This window comes from Bombus huntii, chromosome 2, assembly GCF_024542735.1.
Source record: "Bombus huntii isolate Logan2020A chromosome 2, iyBomHunt1.1, whole genome shotgun sequence".
Lineage (NCBI taxonomy): Eukaryota > Metazoa > Arthropoda > Insecta > Hymenoptera > Apidae > Bombus > Bombus huntii.
The window spans coordinates 18,185,056-18,212,722 of NC_066239.1; the positions used below are offsets into that span (position 1 = coordinate 18,185,056).

At 40.5% G+C, this 27,667-nt stretch overlaps 1 protein-coding gene across 9 annotated transcripts in view; it reads right to left on the reverse strand.

The window, feature by feature from the left end:
- LOC126874390 (protein expanded-like) overlaps window positions 1-27,667 on the reverse strand; it is a 122,364-nt gene that overhangs the window by 20,362 nt on the left and 74,335 nt on the right. For all 9 annotated transcript variants that reach the window (XM_050636366.1, XM_050636375.1, XM_050636383.1 and 6 more), the window contains 2 exons: window positions 18,925-19,024; window positions 2,659-2,738 (listed from right to left, as the gene is read on the reverse strand). In XM_050636366.1, coding sequence (XP_050492323.1) covers window positions 2,659-2,738; window positions 18,925-19,024 — 180 coding nt within the window. The remainder of the gene's footprint in view (window positions 1-2,658; window positions 2,739-18,924; window positions 19,025-27,667) is intronic.

Genomic DNA, 27,667 nt, shown 5'->3' on the forward strand with positions numbered 1-27,667 from the left:
TGCTACAAATATAGAAAATATCAGTAATAAACATGCGGAGGCAACCAAAGTATAGTTCAGCATACGATAACCGGCTGTAGAAAATTTAAAAAAATCTCGGCAATAAACAAGCACCGAGAGGCAGTTCATCAACTGCACAGGGATACCAGGGTCTGGCGAGGTAGAAGTAAAGCAACGCACACCGGTATCCGTGGTGGTGACGACGAGTTGCCGGAGTCTATCGCGAAGCTACTCGTCTTGAAGAGGACTGCCGTTGTACGCTCGTTTAGCGCTATCCTCGGGGCAAAACCACGGCCGCCATCGTGCACCCGCGGATGGAAATGCTAATTTGGCCGAAGAGGGCCTTCTACGCACCCTTCTCCTTTCGCCGCGAGCGTGCTCGCTTCTTTTACTCTTAAATCGTCTTTTTCTCGATTCCTCGCGGTGCAGCGCGGTACGGCGAGGCGCACCATTCCAGCTCTCTCGACCCAGTCGCGTATACACGTTATGCGTGTATATCCACGCGGTTGGTGCGTTCGTTGTTGCGTAACATAAATTCAGAAATTATTGTGATATTCCAAGGTTTCGTCTCGTGGAATATAAAAATCAGAATCTCTTCTTTTTTTTTTTTTTTCTTATTTCTTCCTTTCGAAGGAATCAACATCGACGTAATCGATATAACGTGTACATTGCTTTTTATTCCTTTTGAACGGCAGGATCGTGTAAATCGTTGAAAATTATTTAAGCGCGTTGAATGAGAATTAACGATTATCGTTCCGCCCGAGGATTCATTGCTTCGTAAATTTCGAGGTATGTAACACGGAAATTAAATGTTCTTGTTTGTACTCGGTAATTTAGGATATATTCGCTTTTGCGAGTTTGTAACAGTCTGTAGCGAATGACAAACCCGATGGCGTTTTATTTGGATAATCGTTACGATTTCTCGTCTTTTTTCTTTTCCAGTAAAAATTGTTTCTTGTTGAAGTTTTTAGAAACATACAACGATGTATACGCTACCACTGGATTTGTAGTATATAACATATTATATTGTTATTCTCTCTTGTTTATTACTATCAATATATAAATTTCAGCAAACTGTACAAGTTACTAGTTGTTGTATCGTATCGTACTGTATCTCTTTATAAGTTTGATGCTTACGCCTACTATAATCTTCTTTACAGTTTATTCCATAAAGCCACGTATATCCTAATTTACTATATATCTACTAGAACCAAATTAATAATTAACAGTAATAACTACTACATTCTTATGGAATTAGTTTGTAGATCCAAATTGGCAAAACATGGCAGTAATATATTTTACTCTTTACTAGGTATACTATTACATACATTTACTGTTATTTAAATATCAAGAATTGCATTAACATCCAAAGCCTTTCTATCAGTTTAGAAGAAGTTTCATTCAAAAATTAAAGAATCCGAAGATGAAGATCTCATCAAGCGCCAAGATAATTCTTCAAAATTTCACAATAACAAACACCAGTTCTATTACTGTATATTAGTTTTCAAAAATCAAATTCATCGAGTCATAACATGCTAATATCACGCATGACTGGATGATTATAAAGAATACAATTATTGTAATTCGATCTAGTAATTGCGATTAACTCTGGTACAACGCACTGTCTTTTTCAAAGTGTCTCAACACTTTTGGTCGTTGATGTAAGTATTTGAAAACTAATTAACATATCAATAAATCTAGTAGTTTTCAAAAAGTTAAGGACTATATCATATTTCACAGCAACTGGTTCATTAACGCATTTGCTTGTAGTACAAGATGTCTAATCAAGTATCGATAAAGCAAATGAAAAAAATCTCTTAATTATGTTAATGCAATTTACAAGAGGCGTTATATAAAGCGTCGACCGCGTTTCCTGTTTCAGATTAAATTATGCAATGGTGTTGTTACATATGTTAAATAATAATTAAATTCATTGATTAAGTGACATTCAGAGACAAGCTTTTTTTTTACGCATCGTGAAACTTGCCTGGTTTTTAAATGCTTGCACATAATTCTTGAACGTATCAGATTTAGTCGACTACACGTCCAATACACATCTGAATCATCTAAACCCATGAATTCCTTAAGTATGCATTATGCGACAGACCTTGGCCAGGCGACCATCAAGTTACCGTACAGTTCACATTTTCTGTTCTTGCACTTTGTTAGGATGAAATAGCGTGTTTAACTCATTCTAAAAAGCCGTCATTGAGAAATTGAAAATAATGCTACTGTAAGTTGAACACTTTAGAACACAATTTCTTCGCTTTAACGCGATCATTATTTTATTCGATATTACACGAAAAATAAACGAAATTTTGCAAAAATGTCGCGATAATTACAAACAGCCTCGCAACGGTGCTATCGCGGGTCGATGGTATCAAAAACATAAATTCGCGTACAGTGAAATTTCAACACTCGATAGCCATTCCTTTCGTTTCATTATTTAACACTTGACAATGCGAAGAAATAGAATTCGAAGATGTAAATAGATCGAAAAAGATGCAAATAAAATGCTGCGCTAAGACAACTGAAGTTAGCTCGTAATGAACTGGAACAAGTATTTCGGACAACGTAGACGATATTCCACGATCTTGTTTGCCAGGAATTATTTCGATATTCTTGATAACGTTGTATTGCGACAAGTCAGATACTTACGTATGTATGAGAGCTACGCCAGTTTTTCGGTGCGTATTTGCTTAATTTATTCTCGGGATCGACGAAAAGGTACTCGCCGTCTGAAACATTGAAAAATAACGATCAATCAGCTATCTTCGTTCGTACGTTTCTTTTAATCGTCGAAGAAAATCTCAAACATATTATCAAGGAAGAAAATATCAAATCCACGCAATTTTTTAAACACATTCGTTTCACAAAACATTCGCGTTATACCCGCGTGTAAGTATTTTAATTACCATCGTCTATGAATCTCGATAATGCTCTACAAATTTCCGAATTAGCCGCCAAATCTTCAAACAAAATCCTTCTACAATTTCTCCAACTGATGCCAAAGTTTTTTTCACGCAAGAAATATCAGCGGCCAGCGGCATCCAGGCCGTCTGACAAATTAATTTTATCGGTAGCGACGCTGTTCCTTTATTATAATCGCGGAGCAAATACGCGACTGACCGATGGACAACAGCTTCGGCCCGCGACATTCGGAGACTTCGGTCGGGCTAAATGGGCCCGTACAAGGGGCGCACATACGCGTTCACGGTGCCCTGATATGGTCGTTGCGTGGAGCCCGAAGACCCATTCTCCTCGCTCGACTTTTTGCACGGCTGATGGTCCGAAATGCCGATACCCCTAAACGAGCGAAACAATGAAAGAGCTTGTCGGCGAGGAGATGTTCGTGAATGAGAGGGCCCCCAAACCTGTCCTGCCCACATGGGGCCAGACACTCGACTCTCAGACCCTCATGGCGCGACAACGCGACGCGCTTTCCGAACTGGAACTCGATCTGGAGCTTGGAACTCGGGACTGAGCCCCCTTTGCGCGCCACGATCATGCGCTATGCGCTATGTCGCATTGTGCGTGGTTACGCTACTGGTCAGAAGTATCTGGACATTTGACTATTTTTGATACAATTCAGTTGTTAGGCTACAGATCGAACAAGGAAGGAGAGCCGCGTGGAAATTTGTTTCACCTACTAAATATCATGATGAGTGTTTTCATATTTTATACAGGGTTTTTTACAGGACGATCTTTGTCGGTGTATTCTATGGGTAAAATCAGGCAAAAGTGTCGCACAAACGTGAATTATTTACAACTTTGTTAAGGAGTTGCAATGAAAATACGAATACATTACGGCAAAGTTATTTCTTCAATTAGTTTTCAAAATACAGATCGGACAGCAAGATTTTCTTAAACTTGTATTACGATCAATGAAATATGATTAATCGTTCATCGATTCTATAAGAAAATAATAGGCATTGCCTTTAGCTATTAGTTTCTGGTTAGTTTATACGTGTTTACTAACGTTAAACATTTATATACCGTTGCTACAGATCGATTAGGATGTTCGATACACTTATGATATCGCATAATTGAAAGCGAGGTACATCGATTTTTTCCAAGCCAATTTGATATCAAAAAGGACGAGACATACAATAGGAACTTTCAAGATGTACATTAAGTTAGAAATAAGCAACAGTTCTCCCCTTTACAAGAATATACATTTTTGTAGATACACTGCAAAGAAAGTATAGGACTCTCTGGCACAATTGGACCAATGTTATTAATGAAATTTCTCAAGTTACAAGTTATCAACATTGAGAACAATACTTTTGCATAACACCAACAAGTTTGGTAATGCAATTCTACAAATGAATCGCACAGATTACACGTCAGTCGATTATCCTATGTAACATAAAATTGTAAAATTAGTTAATTTGATTATCCTACAGCCCTGAACGAGGAATTAGATCCCCGATGCATTAATATTTACCCAAACGTATGTGAAATATTTCGAGTAGAGTTGCCACTTATTGTAATATTCAGTATAAAGTTCAGTATATTCTGTTAAAGTTCCACTTCTGTAGTTGCGTTTACAAAAAGATGAATCTGTGTAAATATCCGCGATCTATTGATAATATTTTCATTGGGAAATTGGAATTCTTTTGCCTAGTACTAGTTGAAAAAAATAAGATTCGCTATAAAGCATCATTTTTCATGAATCCTTACATCTTCTGATATGTAGTTACTAGTTTGATGAGCGTAGTTGGACAGAATCGCTCTTAGAGCCAGGAAACTTCAGGTTTTCGATTTCATGAAAATTACTGTTCCTATAGAATTTAAAAAATGAGATTAATTATACAAAAATTCAACTCGATCTATCGTAACTGACTATTTATCATTTAAATGTATCCTCGATTCAGCTTGTTCGAGGAATAAATTGAAATATGTCTCTGTATCTGGTAAACTTCTTACCTTGGGTATACGTACATATGTTAAGTACGTACCATACACGTGTATATGGATGGTGCACGTGGAACGAAGCGTGCTAACCTCTTGCAAGATACCGGCATATACGTACACACGTGCTTTTACTTTTTCTTTAACTCAGAAAGGTAGAAAAATACAACAATCGTACGACATTACGCGCGTTATCTTACTCGGGCATTTCGAAATATCCTTCAACATCGTCCGCTTCGCTCGTAATACTCGTATTTCACACCATCGAAAAACGAAAGATAATTATCACTTTTAACTTTAACAATTGGCGTTAATGTTTTAGCCTCGTACGAGCAACGCGCCAATATCAAATTACACGCACGATTTAACCTGAAAACCTAACCTAAATTCGCGAAACAAGATACACCGAGTGACGCTTCTGCGCATGACAATTACCAAACAGTGTAATCTCTTACCGACGATCGGGCAATTTCCAGCATGTTTTTGCCGTTTCACAGAAGCGTCACGAAACAGTTTTCACGGAACGCATAAACCTCGCCGCGACCTATAAAGGATGCCAGGAGATGTCAGTGACCGAAACTGTTCATCCCGACTACCATTATCGGCGTAGCCGCAATAAAATATGTTATCGTGACGCTCCTTCATCGGTAAAACCATAAACCGTATATACGAGGATCGTATATATCCGAAGCAACGTTTCGTATATATAGTGTGGAATCATTATAGGTTACGTTTCAAACATCTGCTCCTCAATAAAACTCCACGTCGTGAAGCCGGTCCGGGTAGTGTCGTTCGTGTTCGAACAGCCGCGCCTCGATTCTTCTCTCGACTCTTTCTCCTTCGCCCTCTCCCCACCCTCTTTTCCTGCTTCCCCTACTCTGTCTCCCACTCCGTCTTCATCTTTCTCTCCTCTTTTCTCTTTCTAACCACTTCACCACCGTCAACACATTACGTATCTCGTTCTCTTTTCCTCTCTCATTCCTATGCTCTTTCCCTCTTTCTTTCCGTCTCTTGCTCCGTTTTACAGTGAAGCAAGTAGAACTCGGAGATTCTCGGACACCCTGTATTTAGCATATTTCGATTTGCCCGAGATACACTGACGTGAGCCGTCCACCTCGTCGACGTCCGGTGCCACGTGTGGCATGCTGGCCATGCTGCCTTTCAGACACGAAGGAGCGGATCGAGCCACATTCCGCGGTGGAGCCGGCCAAGGATGAAAGAAGGAATCGGGGGGATGTAATGCACTCTCCGCGGTGAAGAGGCTCAACCCGAACCCTCTCGCCGACGTCTCTCCTTTCTACTTTCCTTCCTGCTGCCTTCCCTCTAGCATCAAAAGAAGAAGAAGAAGAAGAAGAAGGAGAAAAAGAAGAAGCGGAAGAAGAAGGAGAAGAAGAAGAAGAAGAAGAGGAAGCAAGAGAAAAAAAGGAAACGAAGGAGGGGAAGAGGAGGAGGAGGAGGAAAGAGCGAGCAACAAGAAGAAGAATAGACGGGTAAGACGTGGGGGAGAAAAGAAAAAGAAGCAGAAAAAGAAGAGGCGAAGGAAGAAGAATAAGGCGAAGGACGAAGAAGAAGGGAAGAAAGATGAAGGAAAGAAGAGGAAGGTTAGGGCAGACGGGAGAAGAAGGTTGGGGGTGGCGACCTAAGAAGGTCAGAACATCGTATTTCTTGCGGCCGGCAAGAGAGTCAGCAGCGTCATTAAAAAGAAAAGTTGGAGCAGGCATTGTAAAGCGACCTGAAACCCACGAAAAATGTACCTCGAATTACCGTTCTTCGAGGCCTTTCGACGATACCGCGAACATTCCCTTCTACTACGACGCTGCCAATTTTTGGACAAAAGACCTTCTTACTCTTCTCATCGACCTTCTTTCTCCGTTCTGATGCTAAAATATGTGAAATTATCGCCAACTTCCATCACGATCTATACCCGATCGACGCACATACTCGTTTTAGCATTGCTTTTACTACGACGCTACCGATATACATGTATCTTCGAATACAAGCCATTTATTTCCTTCTTCTCCATCTTTTTCCTCCGTTTCGATATATATCAATAATACGATGATATTTGGAATTAAAATGTCGATCTAATTTTTACTTCAGGTGTCTTCTCATAAAAGAATCTTTCTCGTAGACGTTTGTATCCCAAAGATCTGTCCTCGAGAGTACAAGTCCTTTGGATCCTCGAATTATTCAGAACTAAGCAACGTGTGTTTCGTTAAGACAATGTTGGTCCTTAATGAATTAAAATAGGATCGGATAACATTCGAAACGTGATAGTTAAAATTTTACTCCTGCGTAATGGGTATAACAAACAATAAATATCATTCTCATTTACGTCCTAACGTTTTTCATCTGCACTTTAACCCTTTGTATCGAAACTATTTTATTCGCACAAACTACCGTATGCTTAGACTTTAAAAAACACACTAAATCTGTTCTAAATCTGTTGAACAGATTGAGATAATGCGATGTAGTGCTTTTCAATCCTACCGCCACAGTTTTTATTTATAATCGTGTTATGTTATCGCTGATATATTATATCCTTTTATTTTTATTTCCGTTATTATTATCACTATGTCTTTATAGATATACCATAAGTCACCTCTAGCGTCATGATATAATGCCATCTTTACCAAATATTAATAGTCACCGATTGTAAGTAACACAGGACAAATTTGAAAAAAATGTCCGAATACTTTCGTAAGCTCGTGTACGAACTTTGCAAAAGATAATAAAAAATAATGTTTTCCCGATTCCTCGTTTCTCCGTTTGCGCGTTATTTTTCTTTCGGACATAGAGCAGTTGGCAAAAATGAACGGACGAAAGTGGATAGCCCCGTTGCCTGTTTCACCTGTAGCGCTCTGGTTCCGCTTCTTCCTTCCTCTCCTTCCAACGGCTACTAGCATTCCCCGTTTTTGATCGCCGGAATTGGCACCGGAATCGTCGAAGATAGATGGATGTATCCGAACGTGGCTGAGGAACCGAGAAAGTCGTAAGTCAGCTCCGGAGTTCTTTGGTTGTGCGATCTCTCCCTCCGTAGCCGAGGGCACCTGTGTTACCCGAGGTATAACCCGACCATTACCGGGGAATGTTGCCCGAGGGCTAACCCTGGCCCTCGTGTAACCAACCATCGGGGCCCATGGGGTCCACCTTATCCCACTAGAGATTCCCTCCAGTCACGGACGAAGCAAGATCTTACGTCCTTCTATCTTTCTTCGTCTCGCTTCCCTTTTCATCCTCCTTTTTGTCTGTCTTCGAACCCATTCCTCTCTCTTTCATTCTCTCTCTCTCTCTCTCTCTCCCTTTTCTCTTCTCTATTTTTCTCTACCTTTCTCCTTTCCACTGGATCTTGTTCTCTTTCCATTTTTCTCTTTTCTTTTTGTCGACCGCCACGCCCAGAACGAGCATAGGCAACGTTCTTACTTTTTTACGACCCCCGAGACGAAGATGCAAGGAAAAAGAACAAGGGAGGGAAAAACGTTGTCCCGAGTTCGCGTAGAGTCCAAAGAGAATCCACCACTCGCGATCAGCCCGGTGGAAATGTGCTACAGACTAATCGCCGAGAAATGGGACTGCATTCTTTCGTGAATGCAAGATGGACAAGTATGTATCCAATGCGTGTTACCAAGGTAAGTTGCCTATTGGGATTGAGGGTGGAAACAGCAACCAGGTAGATTCTATCGGTTCGTTGAAGATGAAGCAGTGTGTGAGATTTTCTAGAGCAGTCTACAGTAACGTATCTATATCGTTATTTTGGTAATTTGTAACAAGGAGAACGTCTGGTGGTTCTTTTCATCATGCTGAGAGGTATCAAAATAGAACTAGAGAATTAAATACAACGGTATAAATACAATCTGCAAAATATAACAAAATTTGTTCAAATCTAATCGTAAACTACTAATATTAGTAAACCGATAAGTTACAAGTCGTCGATTATGGATTTCTCTCTCGCGATGTTATAAAGTTCCATCGTAATTTGCAACAAGTACAATTTTTTCGTTCAGTTACGAAGCTTATTATCGTTGTGCGGGAAAATGTGTCGATACTAGTAACTTGTAATCTATGATTTATAAATCTTTATTAATAACATCAGTTCGATTGCGCCAATGGTGCCAGGTTATACATTAGTCGCGAAAAAACCTAACGTTACATCAGCGGTTGTTAACGCGCTAATTTATCAATGATACAATTTTCATTGCCACTCGTATTAAACATAAAAGTTCATACAAGCTCGATAGATAGACATTATTCGTACGATGACGTAACAGAGATCAACAACAAATGTACAAACGCAAATAACGGACGTAACGCGTGAAAAACAATGTACTAATTTTGAGGAGTGCGTGATCCGACTATCACGTAGCACGTATTTAACCTAATGGTCGTAAATCTACATTCTCTATTCATTCGTCAGTTCTAATTTTCCACGACGAAGAGAGACTACGAAGATCATCCTAGATGAGAAAATAACTGGCATGGATCAGATTCCATGGAAAAGGACTGGCATTTTACTGGACAGACTGGCAGAAGCGTATATGCTACAACGTGGAAGAGATAGCGAGTGCGAAGGTAGAGAGGAGACCAGGTCCCTCTCTCAGCAATCAGGGGTGATTACGGGTGTAATTACGGTTACGGCGCATTGCTGCGCCACGGGAAGAGAGGGAGAACATTGTTTCTTTCTGGGAAACCGACGGGTTTATGGGGATCGTTCCCTCGCGGTTTTTTCTCGTCGTGAAGCGCGCGCTCACGCGCGAATCCTTGCCGCGACAGAAAAAAAACGCTCTTTTCCATCGATCACTTTCATTTCTTTTCACTTCGTCCTTTCGTGGCTGAGAAGTACTCGCGAAAAAGCTGTCCTTTGCAACGCGCGACTCGCGTGAACAGTGTTCTCTTCGTTATAATCAGCGGCCAGCAAAGCGACGTATTTCTTTTTCAATTTAAATATTAGGAAAGCACAATATAACTCGGTTTATTGAAACGAATGTTTAGCAGAATTACGTTTAATTAGGTTCAAGTTCGATCAGATGATATGCTGCTACAACTGAAGCCATTTATGCGAACGTACATTCCTACGGAAAAAGGAGAATTTCTCGCATTTACCTGAATCAATCGCAAGCGAAAGAAAATAGGATATTTGTAAGAAAATTCTTCAAGTTGTTTCTGTCGTTGGTTGCAACCCGATGTACTACCACGTATTCTTCTTTTTCTTCTTTTCTCGTTGATACGTTACTCGCACTTGAACAAACGAATGCTTATTTATTCTTATTAAACGCGGTATTATCGTGATTCTTGCTGATTTTACGATCTTGCACCGTCACACTCACCGAGCAAACGTAACAAAGTAATTAAGACACGCGTATGATAAATCTTTCGTAGCAGAACCGTATATTTAAGAAATACACGCCTTGCAGCGCAGAAGGATCACTTCGAGGAACTATTAACCAGAGATTCTTGAACGTTGTACGAAATCATAGCGAGTCTTGCCTACTTCGTTCCATTTTAAAAGAATGGAATGCGTTTGCTATGACGTGTAATCATCATTCAGATCAAGATACTATTGTGCGTCTTTCGTCATGCATAATCGCATTGAAATTCTTCTGTTTTTTTTTTCCTTTTTCTTTTTTATATATATATATATCACCTTTCAGCCTTCAAGACGAAAGTGTGTGAAGAATTTTAAAGGAATGCACAGATGCGTAATCTATATGGTATCGTTTGATGGATCGCTTTCCTTACGCCTTACACGATAAAGATTTATATTGTACATGGTTCTTTAGATGAATACTATTTTCAGATCTGATAGACGAGCTCTTTCTATCTTTCTTCTTCTTTTTTTCTCATCCTTTGTGATAATTACAACTGGAGACGAGTCTCCGTAGACAGTCACACGAGTGGTATTCGGCGTTGATCGTAGCATTCCATCGTTAAACGGCGCGTCATCTTTCAAAAGGAATACGCTACATGGGATTTCAGTGGCTCATATCGTGTTGGAAACTAAGCGACTGCGGATTTTGTCGATAACGCTTAATGACAATATCCGCAATCACTTAGTTGCCAACCAGATAGAATACTCGATACGAATGGCGTAAAAAATTTATCAGTACTGACAACTGGCAAGATTAATAATCAGACTATGAACATTTATGCGTTTACGGAGTATTTAAGACAGAAATAAAGTTGCTGTTTAAAATATTCGTAAGACCCGACAGTCTCCGATAGTAAGATAATAATAATCTCTCGATCAGATTTATCGAGAAAAACGTCAGAACTTGAAACGCCATGACTGACTTTGCTCGATAGGATCGGAAAAGTAAGACTCGGTAAAGCGAGATGAGAAAGATTACGCTTTTATGTTTAGACGTGGCATTCCAACAATCTAGAAATATTTTAATCACACCCCATATTGGAAAAACGTTGTGGTTCGACGTTCGATGCCCCTTGTATTATGAATATATTAAAAATCGATCTTTTACGAGTCAACGTCTACGTTCTTGTGTTACAAATCTGTATATTAAAGTTCGCGTGGATGCAGTGTTACGCGAAACAGTGCGAGAAAAACGACGCTTCTCGACAAGAAGGATTGCATTTCGCGTTAAAGTTGCGTAGTATCGTTACTCTTTCACTACGCCTCGCATTTAGGAAATTCTTTGGTATGAAACTGACCTACGAAACGATATAAATTCTCAAAGTAAGATTCTTCGATGAGAAAACTCGCGTTTCAACGTCCAGACGTTGCATTTACATATTCTCGTTGCTTTTTCATCGCATCTCGTACTCGCACTAATCTCGCGATCTTCGATCGAACATTTGCTGTTGCTCGCGTTACAGGCTTCGCGATGCAGCGGTGGAACGCGAACAAAATCAAGAAAATAAAGTTTCCCGATGAAAAAATACCCGCGCTTCGACGTCCAAGCGATGCGTTCGCTTTTCCACCGCGGAATACAGAACAGGACTGTACTTTTTGTACTTTGTTTTGGGTCATATCGAATTTATCACATTTTTCTTGCGTGTCTCGTAGATCTTGACCCATCGAGATTGAAGACCCAGATACGATAAATTTAAAAGTCAAGCGTGCATAAAGTTTACGCGTTCTATCGGTCAAGCAGAATCGCGCGGTACAGAAACAGATGAAAAGTAAAAAAATTCGCTGTGCCGTAGAACGACGTTCGACAAGAACTGTGGATATGCAGCGAAATTGTATACAGAGTTTTCAGAAGGTTATTACACGTTCGTAGCAGCGAGTAACGAAGCGGACCTCGCGTTGCATTACGGAAGATAGATGGAGTTCCGTTGAACGCGGACCGAGGGGGATAAAATGTTGCTTCCACTAGCACCATCACTACCAGAGGAGAGCGAAGCACGGTGTACCAAGAGCAGCGCCACCAGCACCGGCCACCACTCCTCCACCGGAGGCCACTATCTGGAGCTCATCGCATATTTCATCCCGATCAAATTATTCCGACGAACAAAACACGCCATGTATACGTCCGAGTGAGAACGGGCACTGTGTGTGCCTTTCGGCAGCCAAAGTACAAGTCGAAGCGAGATAGAAGACGAGGAAGGTTGCAAGAGGAAGGTAAGAGAGAAGGAAGAAATAGAGACGAGGACGGTGGATCGCCTGGAAGAAAACAGGAAGGAAAGAAGAAAAAGAAAAGGAAGAAATGAAATAAAGCATGGCGAAAAAACGAAGTTAAAGAAGACGAGAAAGTGAAAAGGGGAAAAGGACGCGATTGATTGGTAGCTGGGATGGATTCGTCGATCGAAAGAAGATAAAATGAAAGAGGACAGCAGGCAGAAGTTTAGCTAAGGACGTCGACTGGCTAACCGATATACATATGTATCGTGGAGAGAACCCTAAAACTGCCTCCGTAATACGGACGAGCCTTCCTGGATTGGTTCGGTGCACCTCCCTCGTCCCTTTACCTTGTTGTATTGCCGCCTCCCCCACCCTGCCCTCACCACTGTTCCGTTCGACATGCACGGGGTTTCATTAGCGATCGCGTAATATAAATCAAACGACGACGCGTTTTAATTTATAAAACGCCATTACACCTTATGAATGACCCATTCATGTGAGAGGCTTCGCTTCGTGGACACGTGTCCCCGTTGTTACGACCACGAATGCCAGAAAGGGAGACCCGAAGGGCGATGCGGATGAGAGAAAGATGGAGGTAAGAGGCGAGAGAGGAAGCGAGAGAGGAAGGGCAGGGCCCACGAGGAAGAAACGCAAAAAGAAGGGAAACCCGACGAAGATGGAAGGATGGCCGAAAAAGAAAGACGAGAGGGGACGGAGAACACCGACGAGCATTCCTCGCCGATGGAATTTTCTCCTTTTTTTTCTTTTTTTTTTTTTTTTTTTTTTTTTTTGTGAATTCATCGGAACGATCCCATTTCGATTTTACTACTATTTTCGATGCTACGAAACGTCGCAACGAAACGGAAAAGAGAGCGTAGAAAGAAAGTAGAAAGGAACAGTCTGAAAAGGAGAACCAGAAGATAATATAAGGACTAAACGGAGCAAAAGGAAAAAAAGAGAAGAACGTGCCAAGACGATATAAAAAATGCTGCGAAAGAATTCCAAAAAGGAGCAGAGAAACAAAGAAAACGAAAAGAAAAAAGAAAGGAAGAAGGATAAAAGAAAAGGAAGAGTAAAAGGGACCGCTAACGTTCGGCAAATGGTGCACAGGAGGTGCTGCTTACGAGAGGAGATCGGCGAAGGAGAAAGATCGGCATGTGTAATGGAGGGGAAGGAAGGACGTTGAAGCCCTGTTGTGATGTGACGCAGCCTTAGCTTCATCGAGGTATATATCCAACGGACCTGCTGAGACCCATTCTCTGCTCTGCAGAGGCCTACTCCCCACCCCTCTGCCCTTCCGTCCTCAATCTTCCACTCTCTTTTACTCTCTTCTGCTATGTTTTACTCTCTTCCACTTGCTTCCACTCGCTTCAACTCGCTACCTTCGTCCTCCAAATCCCTTGTACCCGCGCCAGCGAACTGAGGAGTGCGCGCGCGCCAGCGTCGACGATTCCTGTCCTCGGAGTCCTCCTTCCACATTCCTGGGTCCCAAGTCGCCGTGCGGCAGAGACGCTTGGGCGGGAGGTGGAATACGAGAGGCCCTATACAAATCACCGGGCTACCGTCTTACCCGGGCTCATTCTTTCTCTTCCCTTCTCACTCTTTCTCCCTTCCGTCTCCCTTCTTCTCTGTCACTCTTCTTCCACGTTTTCAGTCTCATCCTTTATTCCTTTTTCTTTTTCTTTTATCCCTCTTCGCGTTTCTTCTTCATTTTTTATTCCTCTTTTTCTTCCTTCCTTCCTTTATTTCTTTTTCTTTCTATTTCTCTTTGCCCCTTTTTCTTTCTTTTACGATAGAAAAGCTGTAACGCGTATAACTTATTATCTCTTTCATTTATCACGTTTTCCCTGTTCTTCTTTAGCATTTGATATATAGGTTTATCCCGTCCTCTGTGCGTTTCTTTCGTCCTCGTTCGTCGCTCTTCGTTTTCTATGTGTGCGCACATAATACGTAAAGGGAGGTGAATCTTTCTCTTTCGTTCTGTATTACTCTTTTTCGTTCCAGCATCCGTTAGCCTCGTCTTTGTTCGATTCATGGATGGATTAGCGGCCTCTTCTTCCTCTTAGGGACCATCCTGCACTTTCATGTCCCCTTTCCAATACTTCTTTTTCTCCTGCTGATCTTTCATATAAATTATTCGCGACGTCGCGGTCTCCACGGCCAATTCTTCGCAGTAGTTTTCTGCGTGCGAAGGACTATTTGAACTAGATATCGCGTGATCGTGAAATGGAAGAAACATCGTTTGCAAGACCTTGACCATGATCGTCGTGCGCAAGAGTTGCAATCAAAAGTCCTCAAGATACACGAAAGTGTCCGTTTCAAGTATTTTGCATCATATTGTTCAATTATTCCTTAATACAATAAAAAAGAAAGAGAGAAAAGAGAGAAGATCGTGAGGTAGAAGAAACATCGTCGGTTACCCAGAGATAATACCGAAAGATCGTGAATCTCATTTTTGGTTAGAAATTTTTGGTTAGAATCTCTCTTACGTTGCCGAACATAATCAACTAGAGATTACTTGACCACGCAGACGAATTATTTTGTAATGAAAGAGAGAGAAAAATAGAAAGGCTGTAAAATATAGGAAACGACGTTGCTAAGACCTTGACGATACGAAAGAACCTTGGGTCTCCGCTTAGTCAGGTTCATCGAGCAAAAGGGGGTTGTAATCAAGGAACTTTTCGGTGACTGGTCGTGCTCCGCTCGCCCGGAGCGATCTTTCTCGATATCTATTTTTAGTAAGAAGCGTCCCAAGACCAGACGGTGGTGATTACAAAATTGCAGCAGCGATTGGTCCGTGTCATTTTACCGCCACAGGTATGGGGGTCGGGACAGGGGGACAAGAAGAAGAAGAAGAAAAGAAGAAGAAGAAGAAATAGCAGAAGCGGAAAAGAAAATCGAAGGCGAACTAGCAGAAAAAGATGCGTAAGTCAAGGATAAAAAGAAGAACAAGAAAGGAAGCACAAGAAGAAGTAGGTAACAGCGGTAGCAGCAAAAGAAGAAGATGCGGAAGATGGAAGAAGAGGTAGAAGCGTAGTAGCAAAGTTGACGTCGCTAAGGCAGGAAACAAAATCATTTTTCAAGAAAATATTCCGACTTCCATAAATGTAAGAGGCAAACTCGTACAAGGAAATGTATCTCATACAGAGCAAAGCTGTAGAAACATCGTTGAAGATCGTTGAAGATAAAACTGCAAGAGCATCAACATATTGGCAGGATGTGAATCGAAGGAAACGTGGGTATAAATTAGAAGAAAAGGAAGAAGAAATAAGTTCATACAGAAACCTATATTGAAATTTTTTGTTAAAGGGGAAACGTAATTGGAAACAGCAGGATCAATAAAAATTTGATACGCTTCCAATCAGAACGATATTATCAAAAACGTATTTTCGTGCACAATTCTACCAATCTTTGGAGATTGTAAAATTTTCAATGTCATCGCGTTGGTTTTATTGACAAAACTTTCTTAATTTATCGATTATTTCTAAGAAGCTCGTGTACGTCTTTAGAACTATCAGTCTGGATTCTCTATGTTTTATTGAAAAAATACTTTCTTGAAATACCAAATCACTTTAAAATCAAGCAATCGATACGGATTAACTAATTTTCCCCTATGATCTTCGATCGGACAAGCATAAATATATCGACAGCAAGCGAATCGAGGAAAACTTGGAGGACAAACAGAAGAAGAAGAAGAAGAAAACTACATACAGATATAGATACAAGGAACCCGTTAAAAGAAAAATACAATAGGAAATGCGTGGATATATCGATAGAAAGTGAATCGAAGGAAACAGGAGCACGAAGAAGAAGAAGAAGAAGAAGATTTAAAGGAAAGAAAAATAGAAGAGGAAGAAGAAGAAGGAACAAGAGTGCACATCGGATGACCAGGCAGCAGTTTGCGCACGTACGCGCGCGTAGGGGCGTAGAGTAAGGAGACGAGAAGCGTACGGAGGCTGAACAGAAGAAAAGATCGAGCAGAGAACGAAAGGAAGAGAGAAAGTAAAGAGGTCCTCGGTACGGGGTCCGGCCAACGTTCACGCAAACCGACGCACGCATGCAGGGGTGTGAGCCACCTTTTTCTACTTGTTTTGGTTTTTCAGATGCATTTTTTTCCTGTCGTGGCATGGCTCGCGCGCCTCAAAACCCGCCAGCTCAGGCTCGCCGTGATGGGGCCCCGTTGGAATGTAGGAGGGAGGGGTCCCGCAGGGCCCTTGCGAGGCCCAAGAAGGGTCCGGGCCCCGTGGTAGTGGGGGTACCAGTCGGACCGGCTTGTCATGACTGGTGGAAAGGCAAGAGAGTATAGAGCGAGAGGGTAGCGGTGGAGCTGAGTATATTCGGTGAAGGGAAGGGACGGAACAGGGACCGGGGCAGAGGGCAAGGGAAAGCAAGAAGACCATGGCTATGCAGAAAGATCTCAAGATTAGTCAACGGATTACCCGGCGAGGACTCTCTTTGCGTGGTATTTAAGTCCTGCTATTCTCTATGCTCCAGAACATTCGCAACGAGATCTTTTTATTTTTGAAAATTTGAAATCTCGCTGGTTTTCGGATTGCTCGACGGTAGAGAAATCTCGTGTATGAAACATCGATGGTCTTTGTAGTCTTTTGCTCCATATGGCTCTAGGATAGGAAGAAAGCGGTACTTTTATGGAAACAAAGTTGACGCAAAGTTGTCGTTAGTTTCATGAGTGGTTGTACGTGTTTTGAATTACTCTGATTTTGTATTTAATTTCTTTACACCAGTTGACGTGTATCCGATAATGTTAGAGTAAAATTTCGTTTGTTTCGTTTAGTTCAATTTGCTGATTTAATTTATTCCATTTAGTTCGCTATGCGGCTACCAGAAAGGTCGATGCCGCGTCTAGGACACTTTCTCCTCGACCGAGTGAATCTCGGCCGGGACGGCCTTTTGAATTCTCAGCGGATAGAGTGTCGCTGGCACCGCGAAGAGATCCGACCGAATGGCTAGTGAAAGTATCCTTATCGCATCGTTATCCTTTCGTTTTAGTTGAATTGGCTTCTTTAATTCCACTCAATTCCAAATAGGCTAGTTTCAAGCATAAAACGTTATATTGGTCAATAGTTGAAATAGAGATATTCATCTACACGGGATATATACATTTGATGAATTAATTACAATGTATGAACCAGTTAGGGTGAAATGTTGAATGTGATACGACACGAAAGGCTTAATAACGTAGTCACTGGAAAACCGTATTGGCCAACTGAATGTATAAATATATTTTTTTTATCGTTTTTCGCTATTTATTGTTCATTTGTTGTGATAGTCAATGCCAAATACTTGGTTTTCTTTTTTATTTTCAAAATTGAGTTATATAAATTCTGAGATTGTAAAAAGCTATTTTACCACACATTTGCGTAACTATAGAACTATCTAACGTAATAATTTCAAGATATTTATTATTTTATAATTTTTTAGTATTCGCAGTATGTCTATTCTAAAAGTGTAATTTATTTAATTAATTGCAATACTGTATACGCTATGGCCAACTCTACGTATGTACACCTAATCGACAAATTTTCAAACTCGATTTTCTAAAAAATGAAACATCGCACGACAAAATTTTCTGTTTTTAAACAAAAGTAAAAGATCGGTCCTCCGTGCTTTGAAATCATTTTACTGTTATTTTACTATTTTTAACACGCATGCGTAATTAACATAAATATTCTTACGATTGTCACCGATGAAAAAGAAAGGTACGTAATTCAACGGAAAGAAGAGAAAAGAAAAATTGTAACGTAGATAGGGACTTCCGTTTCGATGTATGCACAGAGTATACAGACTATGAAGTATATCGACGCTGTACCAAATATTTTTCTCGGATCTCGGCTGTTTAAATTCCCATATTTGTCTGTCGATTTCGCTATTCTCGCATCCACGATATAATTACCTTAACTGCTGATTCATTTTACAGTCTCGTTATATCTTAAACCGAAACATACCTGCAGGATACGAGGAGTTAAACAAATCACCTGGGAACATTCAGCGAATCGTACGGGTTCGATCCGTTCCGTGTTAAAAGGGTAGGAAAGACGGAGACCAACACGAAAGATCCGCGGACGTCGGAGTTAACGACGGTCGTCGATGATCACGAGGGTCGTAAGAGTAATTCCACGTAGCGAAAGAGGTTGGATCGTGATTGAGAAAACGGTTCGTGCACTCGCGAAACGCAACACCTAATGGCTCGCGTGAGCTTCGGTAATCCGATCTACTCCAGAGGAGGTTAAAAAGTGGCGCGTCGTAATTCGAGGCGGATACAGCTACCCCGCAAGTCATTCACCACGCTCATCGGCCCGTCTGACCGCATTTTGTCCGTTAAACGATGGAACAGCGGAAACGAGAGCGCCCACCGGAATATGGACAGAAGGTAGAAGAAGAGAAAAAGGGCCTCCGGTGGCCCGTTTACTCACCGGATAGTATTGCCAGGCCGAACAGTTCGCAGTCTCGCATGCCCTGCTGGCCGAGAAGCATGCATGTCTGCGCATACACCTCCTTTACTCTCGACTTCGCCTGAAAAGATACGTATACGAAGAAGAGTTAGATTCGGAGAAACAAATAAAGTTGAGGAAGAAAGGGCTGGCAGATTGCTGGCAGATCAAGGATCGAACTGGTAATGTATCGTGTCTCGTGTAAATTCCTGGTACAATTCAACTGTTCGGTATAAGCGTCAACTATGGTCGACAATCGCCGAATCTACCCCCAGGCGAGCATCGATTAAGGTCAACGTACGCTACGCTCTACGCAATAGCTTTTGCTCGCGATCGTCAAATGACGCTACGCTACGTTGGTGAATCGTACCGAAGACGTTCGAGTTCGGGGAAATTCTATGGCCTCGCGTAACACAAAAATCAGGAACAGCGAAATTGTCTTCGCACACTTTCGTACCGTTTGGTTGTATTTGAAAATGTACGAACACGATCTCTTGCTCGCAAATACCAGGAGGAAAACGATCGGCAAGTTATTTACATCAGGGTACACATCGATTTTGACTCGAACATCGACATTCCGAACAATTTTTGTCTGTAAATGTTATTGCTGCTCGGCTTTAGTTTCCGAGATATTCGCAAAAAGCCAATACAATATCGTAATTGTGATTACGCCCAAATAATATTAAATATTTTTTATTTCCTATATTTTTGCCACAACTTGCCACTGATATACAGATTAACGTCGTTTTATCCGAAGACTCGACCGATTCTTCCGACGTATGTTCCGCATCGATGTACCCGCAAATCCAAAGATCGATTAATATCGCGGTATTTTTCATGGTTAGCTCGGCGCGCGTAATACGAGACAGAAAATGTACCGTTTATACACGGATAGCTTTAAAGTTGCGGTAACCCAGATTCTAGAGAAACCGGAATCCCTTGTGTAAACGACATTAGCGTCAACCCATTTTATGCGTCTTTTTGAGCGACGTTTACGCGCTATCTCTCGAACGATTTTAGCGAAAAAAAGAAGGAGAGACCGTAATCAGAACGGAGAACATAAAATTCGCAATTAATCTCTTGAGAAGTACCGGCATACACGTATGTATAATGTATACGTTTGTACGTTTAAGTATATTTTTTAATCCATTTACTTTTTATGTCTATAGTCTTCGCAGAATGATGACTGCAATTTTATTTTATGTTTTGTAAGATCTGTAGAAGCGTAATCGTTCGTGCCGATCAATAGCTCTTTGAAAGGATAATCATTGTCAATCCTTTTTAAGATTAGCTAAGAATTACGTAAAATATTCACTACGATTCGTTTAATTATAGTCATTCCATTGATTAGAAATAGACTACTCAATTTCTATTACAAATAAGAAAAGGCTAATTTTTAAATTGCGAAGAAAAACCTCCAGATCAATACCGAAATTAGAAAAGGAAGTATTAAGAAATTATTTTAAGAATCATCGCCAGACTGCAGATTTTTATGCAAATCTATATCTTCATAAATGGAGATTTGTTTTACTATTGTTTTAATATTACAAATTACAAAGAGTAGTTTAACTCTGGATATTTTATGCATTCTGTGAATTTAAATAAGTTGCAGGCAAGCACTTGTTCCTAGACTAACGAGAAAATAGCGTTTCTAGAATTTACAGAAAATCCACATCGTTTCGTAATATCATTTTCTCGTTAATATCGTATTTATTGCATTTATTTCACGTAGAAATGACAATTTTGACGTAAACATTGAAAATAGCGACGGCAATACTTGATTTCTGTATAAACATGTGCGCAAAAAAATATGCAAAGACTAGCAAAAGCCTGGTCGAAAGAATGCGAAGATAAACTCCACGGTGCAATAAAAATAACAGCAAGGATTCCGCGCAAATGTTCCTATAAAAAAAAGAAAAAAAAATGTTTAAAACGTAAAAAGCTTGGACGAGAGAAATCGAGAATAGGCTTCTTCGCAGTTCAATTAAAATAACCGTATAGCGCAATAAAGTATCTTCTTTCCATCGAATTATTCCCAACATGAAAATACAATATTCCTTATTGCAAACGGAAAGATGGTAAATCTGATAGAGTCTGATAATGCGAGAAACTTAACGAAATCTTTATTCGTATATTTTATTCGAAGAACGTCAACGATTTAAATGCGTTCTTGGGTGAAGAACATCGGCTTAATCGACAAGTTGGACACGTTTCCACAGTTGAATGCCGATGGCAGCCATGCGATTGGGTTTCGAAAAAGTCATCATCAGTCGATGGTTTTATCACTTCGACTCGTAACATGCACGCTGGCATTCTGCAGCGCGCGTAGCATGTAATAACAATGCGTGGATGTATGAATATTGCAAACGGTGAAAGCGTACCACATACCAGACTTGTTACAACCGTCCCGTGGTAGGTAGCCTGCAGACGTAGCTATGCTCCGTGGTGCCATGCATTGACAAAAGAATGTATCGGAACGTGATCAGAGTGACGCGATACACCTCGCTCCTAGTACGTATTAGTATGTATTATACATAGGACGCGAGAACAACTCGCAATAGTCTTCGATTGTCTTCGGTCCTTTTGCAGAGACAAAGAAGATTTATGCCGAGGATTATCCTTTCGATTGTAATACTTCTGCAGCAACATCTTAATCATACTGTTAGAGTAATACGAAGATGCGTCGTCTACGTTGGTCAATGGGTCGTCAGCTGTTCGTCGTCTGTTTGCATTATGCATGGAAAGTAAGGATACAAAAAGGTGAAGGTTTTTTTGTGGGAAAAATAACAGAGACATAGTTGATTTTTGCTCGAATGGTAGAGATTATCAGACATTTGAGGACATTTTTCAGTGTGTAATTAACATTAACGATTTTGGTAAAAATCGACGATGATCGAGAGTAAACGGAAAATTTGTCGCGAATAGCGATCATCGGTAATTAAAAGAATTCTAGTCTACAGTGATGGTTAGTCGTAAGTAAAATCATAAGCTTTTAATGTTAGAACGTACAAAAACGTACAAAGTATAGGTTATATGCAAAAATATCTACGTTTCGTCCCCCTAAGCGACGTTAATAAAAATATGAAATTGCCTAAGTATCCGTAATTTGCTTATCGTTATTACAATATCGTTAGGTTGTTATAAAAAATGTCGTTTTCCAACCAAGTGATATTGCGGTTGTTTTAAGTCGAGATAGTATTCAGTTCTCTATTCTTCTGCACAAAAAGTTTCTTATGTTTTTCGCAAACATAAGATTTTAAACAAATTACCTAATACCATGCTCAACATTTAAAGGAGAACATCTTCCCAAGAGTATCATTAACAGAACATATTATACCACTGTGTTGGTTAAAAATCAATTATAAAGTTTCGATACACATATGTATATCACGTTTAATGTTATATTTAGCATTGTATTGATAGACTTGACCAAACAAATGCCGAGGTAGAAACAACATCAGGATAACATCATAAAACTGAAATCAATGAACTAGTTATGATAATATTATACCGCGGAAGAGTTGCATATTCGTTCGGACGGTTTTTACTTTTGCTATAAATTTTTGTTCGAAAGCGGATTACTCTTATTAATCCCTGTTAGGTATCTTAGAAACTATATTTACAGCAACTTGATAATATTACGATACTCGTAACATAAAATTCCTGTCTATGTACAAAGCTTCGTTCACGCGCTTTTAGAAACGAAAGGCAATTGAATATTCAGCCTAAAAAATTGTCCGATTAAAAGCATGACCAAATGAAATATCTCAATACGTGACTCTGAGAATACGTGATTTAAATGTATCGTTAATTATAATCGATGATATAGAAAATATCGTCGAACGGTTATTAAAGAGTTAACGAACGCAAAATGGAAATACGTATACGCTCTGTATCAGAGTTACAGGCCATACGTGCAAGAATTTCCAATTATACCGGAGGAATAATCCGCATGATACATGCATTTAATTTCTCACCGACTATTTCTACCTTTGCCAATAACGCATGGTTTAGCCGATCTGCATAAGGAACTTAATCAAAATACTCGAGAGATCTATAAGAAAAATACACGGATACATATTTTTCTGGTCGTTAATAGAGGAATAAAATCTTCTCGATGACCAATCGATTAATTACCATCCGATCAACATCATCTTTCTACCTGTTTCTTATCTAATGCATCCTCGTTATCCATCGTCGAAGGAATCTCAATGATTTCCGCAATTTTTTGAAGGATTTCAAAGGTAGCCGATTACATTCGTATCCGTAGGGCTTATCGTACGCGCATAAGCGAACGTTGGAATTTGTCTGACATGTTTTAACGCTTCAAAGCATACCGGAATGCACACGAACCTTCGTATCATACGCTTTTCGTCTTGATTCCCGGTAAACGCAGGGAACATGCAACACTGCTTAACGAGAGCTTCTTAAATACATATTTCTTCCACCGGATTCAAATAAATTATGCGAGTTGCCCACGTACGACCAAGCAAGTAAACTCGAAAGCATTTTTGCTACGTGGAACTGTAGCGCATAATGGGATCGTGTGCTGTTTCATCCGCAACGATCGAATTCCTAAGGAGGCCAACGAATTAAAAAAAAAAAAAAAAAAAACGAGGAAGAATAGGATTACCTTATGGTCGATTTTGAAAATATTTTCAATAATTTAGCGTTAATCTTTTCGTTCTTATCGTTGCTAATCCAACCTCGTTTCTTCGTTTGAAAGATGACAATGTTAGGTTGAACTCGCTATAAACGAAAACTATCCTCGAGATATTGGTATTACGTGTTCTTCGCTTGATACTCGATACAGACAAATTTTATTTCATTCCTGTCTTTTGTTACATTTTAGCTAAACGATTGAAAGAGCACGGAAAACGTTCAAATTCCCGGGAAAGACAGCGTCCGGGCTGCTGAACATTTTTGATCCGAATGTGTCTTTTGGAGGGTATTTTAAAATGCCAAAGTCGAAAATGAGGGTCATTTTTCATGATAATGAACATTTTTGGAAATTCAGCCTTGCGAACATTTAGCCGACAAAGGTCCTAGCTGTAGAAATCCGAGTAACAACGCGATGAAGACAGGTAACGCTCGAAATGCCACTTTTCCCGCTTACCGCTTTCTGTATGATCACGAGGTCGCCTCAAGGCTCACGGCGCGGCACGCAGAAAATAAGAATAATCCAAACCTAATCCAATACTCGCGATCCGAATGCACACAGAGAGTAAGTTTAAGCTACCAAACGTTGAGAAAGTATCGTCAAAATCCACGAAGACGCGTACACGAACAGGTTGACTCAAATTTGTTACGCCGTATTTCCGTGAAAAACAGAGCGTCGTTCTGAACTTCGACGATCTCCAAAACCCCCAAGAAACGTCGTTGTAGCCGAATATTTTGTCATCCGAATACTATACGTTAGTGTCAAATATGAAAGTACGAATTATGATTATCCAATTATCAGCGATCGAACGTCAAATTCACAAAGCCACGCTGCAATACATTGCACGAAAAATAGCGAAAATAGCGAAACGAGCGAACGTGAGAGCAATTACCAATTGCCGTGTGGAGAAAAGAACGCGCAGTCCTCTGCTAGAAACAGATACTCTCCTTCCGTATAATAACACGCCTCTTCAACGAAGAACCTCCATTCTTTTCTACTGTTGCGAAAAACGATCGGCGTACCGTGTGGCAGCTCGTTCATGGTACATGGTAATCACAGCTTAAGCACCGTATAATCATGGAAAAGTCCTCGGAGTAGCCGTAGCTATTGTTCTTACTGCGGTCGGTGAATTACTGATAGCGACAGACGTTAGACAGAGAGATAGACGGAGATAAACAAGGACAGACGCGATAACCAAAAAAAAAGGACAGACAGACGAAGAGAAAAAGGAAGCGATATAGGCGGAAGTACGGAAAGACAGGCAAAGAAAGATTAGTGCAGAATCGAAATAGGTAGACACACATATACATGGAATTGGACACCTACGAATATTCAAATAGAACCTGGCGTAACCTCGTTTCCTACTGTTTATACTGTACCGCCGTGACATCATCGGAATCCGTGACTTTCGAGCTGAATGGACGCAGCTCCAGGACCAGGGCCGATCCTTGTCTCGTTCGCGAGGCAAACTGGACAAAGTATCGACGGATTCGCTGTGGTTTTGCGATTTGCATAAATTGCGAATGCTCAACATCGAGAATGCGTATTGAAATCGCGCTAGTTTTATAGCACGAATCGTGTCCGACGTTCACGGTTTCGTATTTACGAGGTGATCTTTTTTTCAAGTCGGAGATCGTTTGAATCAGAACGATCTGTTTAGCAACGCGACTCTGCCCAGGACATTGTACATGCGAGGGAGGAGGTTCGTTTTATTCTGTCCGTGCTTTTGTAACGTGTTTCGACGCGGAGTGGAACGAAAAGTGATGGATCGAGTTGAAAAGCGCGTAGGATGCGCAAAACATGACTTATCGAAAGATAGAAAGAAACGTAAGTCGCACCGAAACCATCAGCAATGACAGAGACATCCTGTAGCGAATCCTGTAGACGCGACACAAGCTACTATTGATCGATTCTCACACTCGAGACACCGATCGAATCGGTCTGTCTCGATGAAAAACCTACCAAAATCATCGGGTTCGTTACAGTAGAATCTGTAGCGGCACTCGACAGCAAACTTTCCAACGGTTTCTGTCCCGTGACTCGCTACACAAAGACCCTATCCTTCGGACAAGATGACCGTTACATGCCGATACATTCTTACAGAATATTTTCAGCTAGCCTAAGGACCCGCTATAAATCTTAGGATTTATTTAGCTAAGGTCCTCCAAAGCAACAAATAGTCTTTGTCTTAACAGTTCCTATACCTATCACCCATTACCTGAAGATACTGAAAATCTGCTTTCCTCGCATACGACGCTTCCTGCTAGCAACTTTCTCTCAAGGCTGGTTAGCATCCTTTTCCAACCATCAACCCAAAATTTAGCCAATTAACAGCGACGTCCATTTCCCTCATTTTCCGAACCGACGCTTTCCTCGACGAATCCGATGATCTCGTATCCTTAGACACATCATAGTTTTTTCTATGCAGCATCATCGTGACGGAAAGTCGGTCATGAGACGCCTGTCCGAATTGATATTTGGTAGTTGGCAGCAATCGCGAGTCCGAGTTGCTCGACATCTCAGGCAATATGCTCGACATCGCATATCGAACCGTATCTACCCAAGTTCGAACTTGTAATCGTGAACCGCGAACCGAAATTAATAACCGCGATTAATAACCAAGTGTACTCACCGAATTATATTTGTTAATAAATATTTATTGTTAAATATATTCGAGCGTTCCTTCAATACCTATCACGCCCATTACCTCAAATCTTATGAACCCAACGAGGCAAAAATGCTTCGTGCAAATGTATTTCGTATAATAGCGGCTCGTTCGTTCTTCCTGTTACTATATAGAATATAATGATTTTTCATTCGTACAATGGGAGTTTACGTTCAGATAAGTGGCGTTGATAAGCAGAAGTTCAACCGATCGATATTAACTAGAATTTTATTCTTATAAGTAAAGTTCGATCGTAAAACTCTCCAACGCTTAACAGATCACTCGTCTCAGAGAAGAGCCGGCATTGTTATATCATCAGCGTAAATTAGCGAGTATTTTCTATTACTACTAACTAATGTAGTATCGTAAACTATTATAATTAGTTTATTTATAATAAATGGATTGAACAGATGTTGATTAAACAGGAAACGATGACTGTTTAACGCGAACTAATCGCAATAACGTATTATAATTAAGACAACTAGATAATTAATTAGCAACTCTCGTCACTCTTAGGATTCAACTCTCTCTCAAAAGCGCTAGCAACACTATCTCGATAACGCAATTCGCACTTTCTGGCTTCTCAACTCATACTGCTGTTAATTCGTTTATGTCCCTTAGCAACCCCTTGTCTTTTGTCTCAGCCTCGTAACTTTCGTCTTAGCCCCACCACGCACATGCTCAGCAACCGTTTGTTTATAATTCGCACGACACCCCACAGGCCCCTCGTCCACCATGCTACACTAATATACAGGTTGGTTGGTAACTGGTGGTACAAGCGGAAAGGGGATGATTCTACGCGAAAAAAAGAAGTCGAAAATATAGAATAAACATTTTTTTTAATTTTTTTTTAATTTTTCCATCGAGACAACGATCTACAGTGAGATCCGTTATAACGAGACGCGATAAAGTGCACGCGTACCGAGCGAAAATTCAAAGTCGATTTTCTCGAAAACAAAGCCTCGAACGAAAAGTTTTTATTCTATATTTTCGACTTCTTTTTTCGCGTAGAATCACCCCCTTTCCGCTTGTACCACCAGTTACCAACCACCCTGTATATTAAATCATTAGATAGAATAATAATTTAATAATACAATAATTCAATGCAGTAACAAATACACGAATATCTGTAGTTCTGCGAAATGTTTTAGGTCCAATCATGCTTTTCACTAGCAGCAAATTTCCGCAATTTGAAAAAGACGCGATAGAATCGTTTTATTGGTACGATGATTACGCGATAATATATTTCTTAAGACATTAAAAATCTTTCCGCTCGTTAAGAGTAAGATCGGCATATAAACATACAAGAACCGTGACAGACTAATTGAAATTCTGGATATCCTGAACGCTGAGGATCAAGACTACGGAAAAGAAAAACGAACATAGCGAAATCAGTAGAA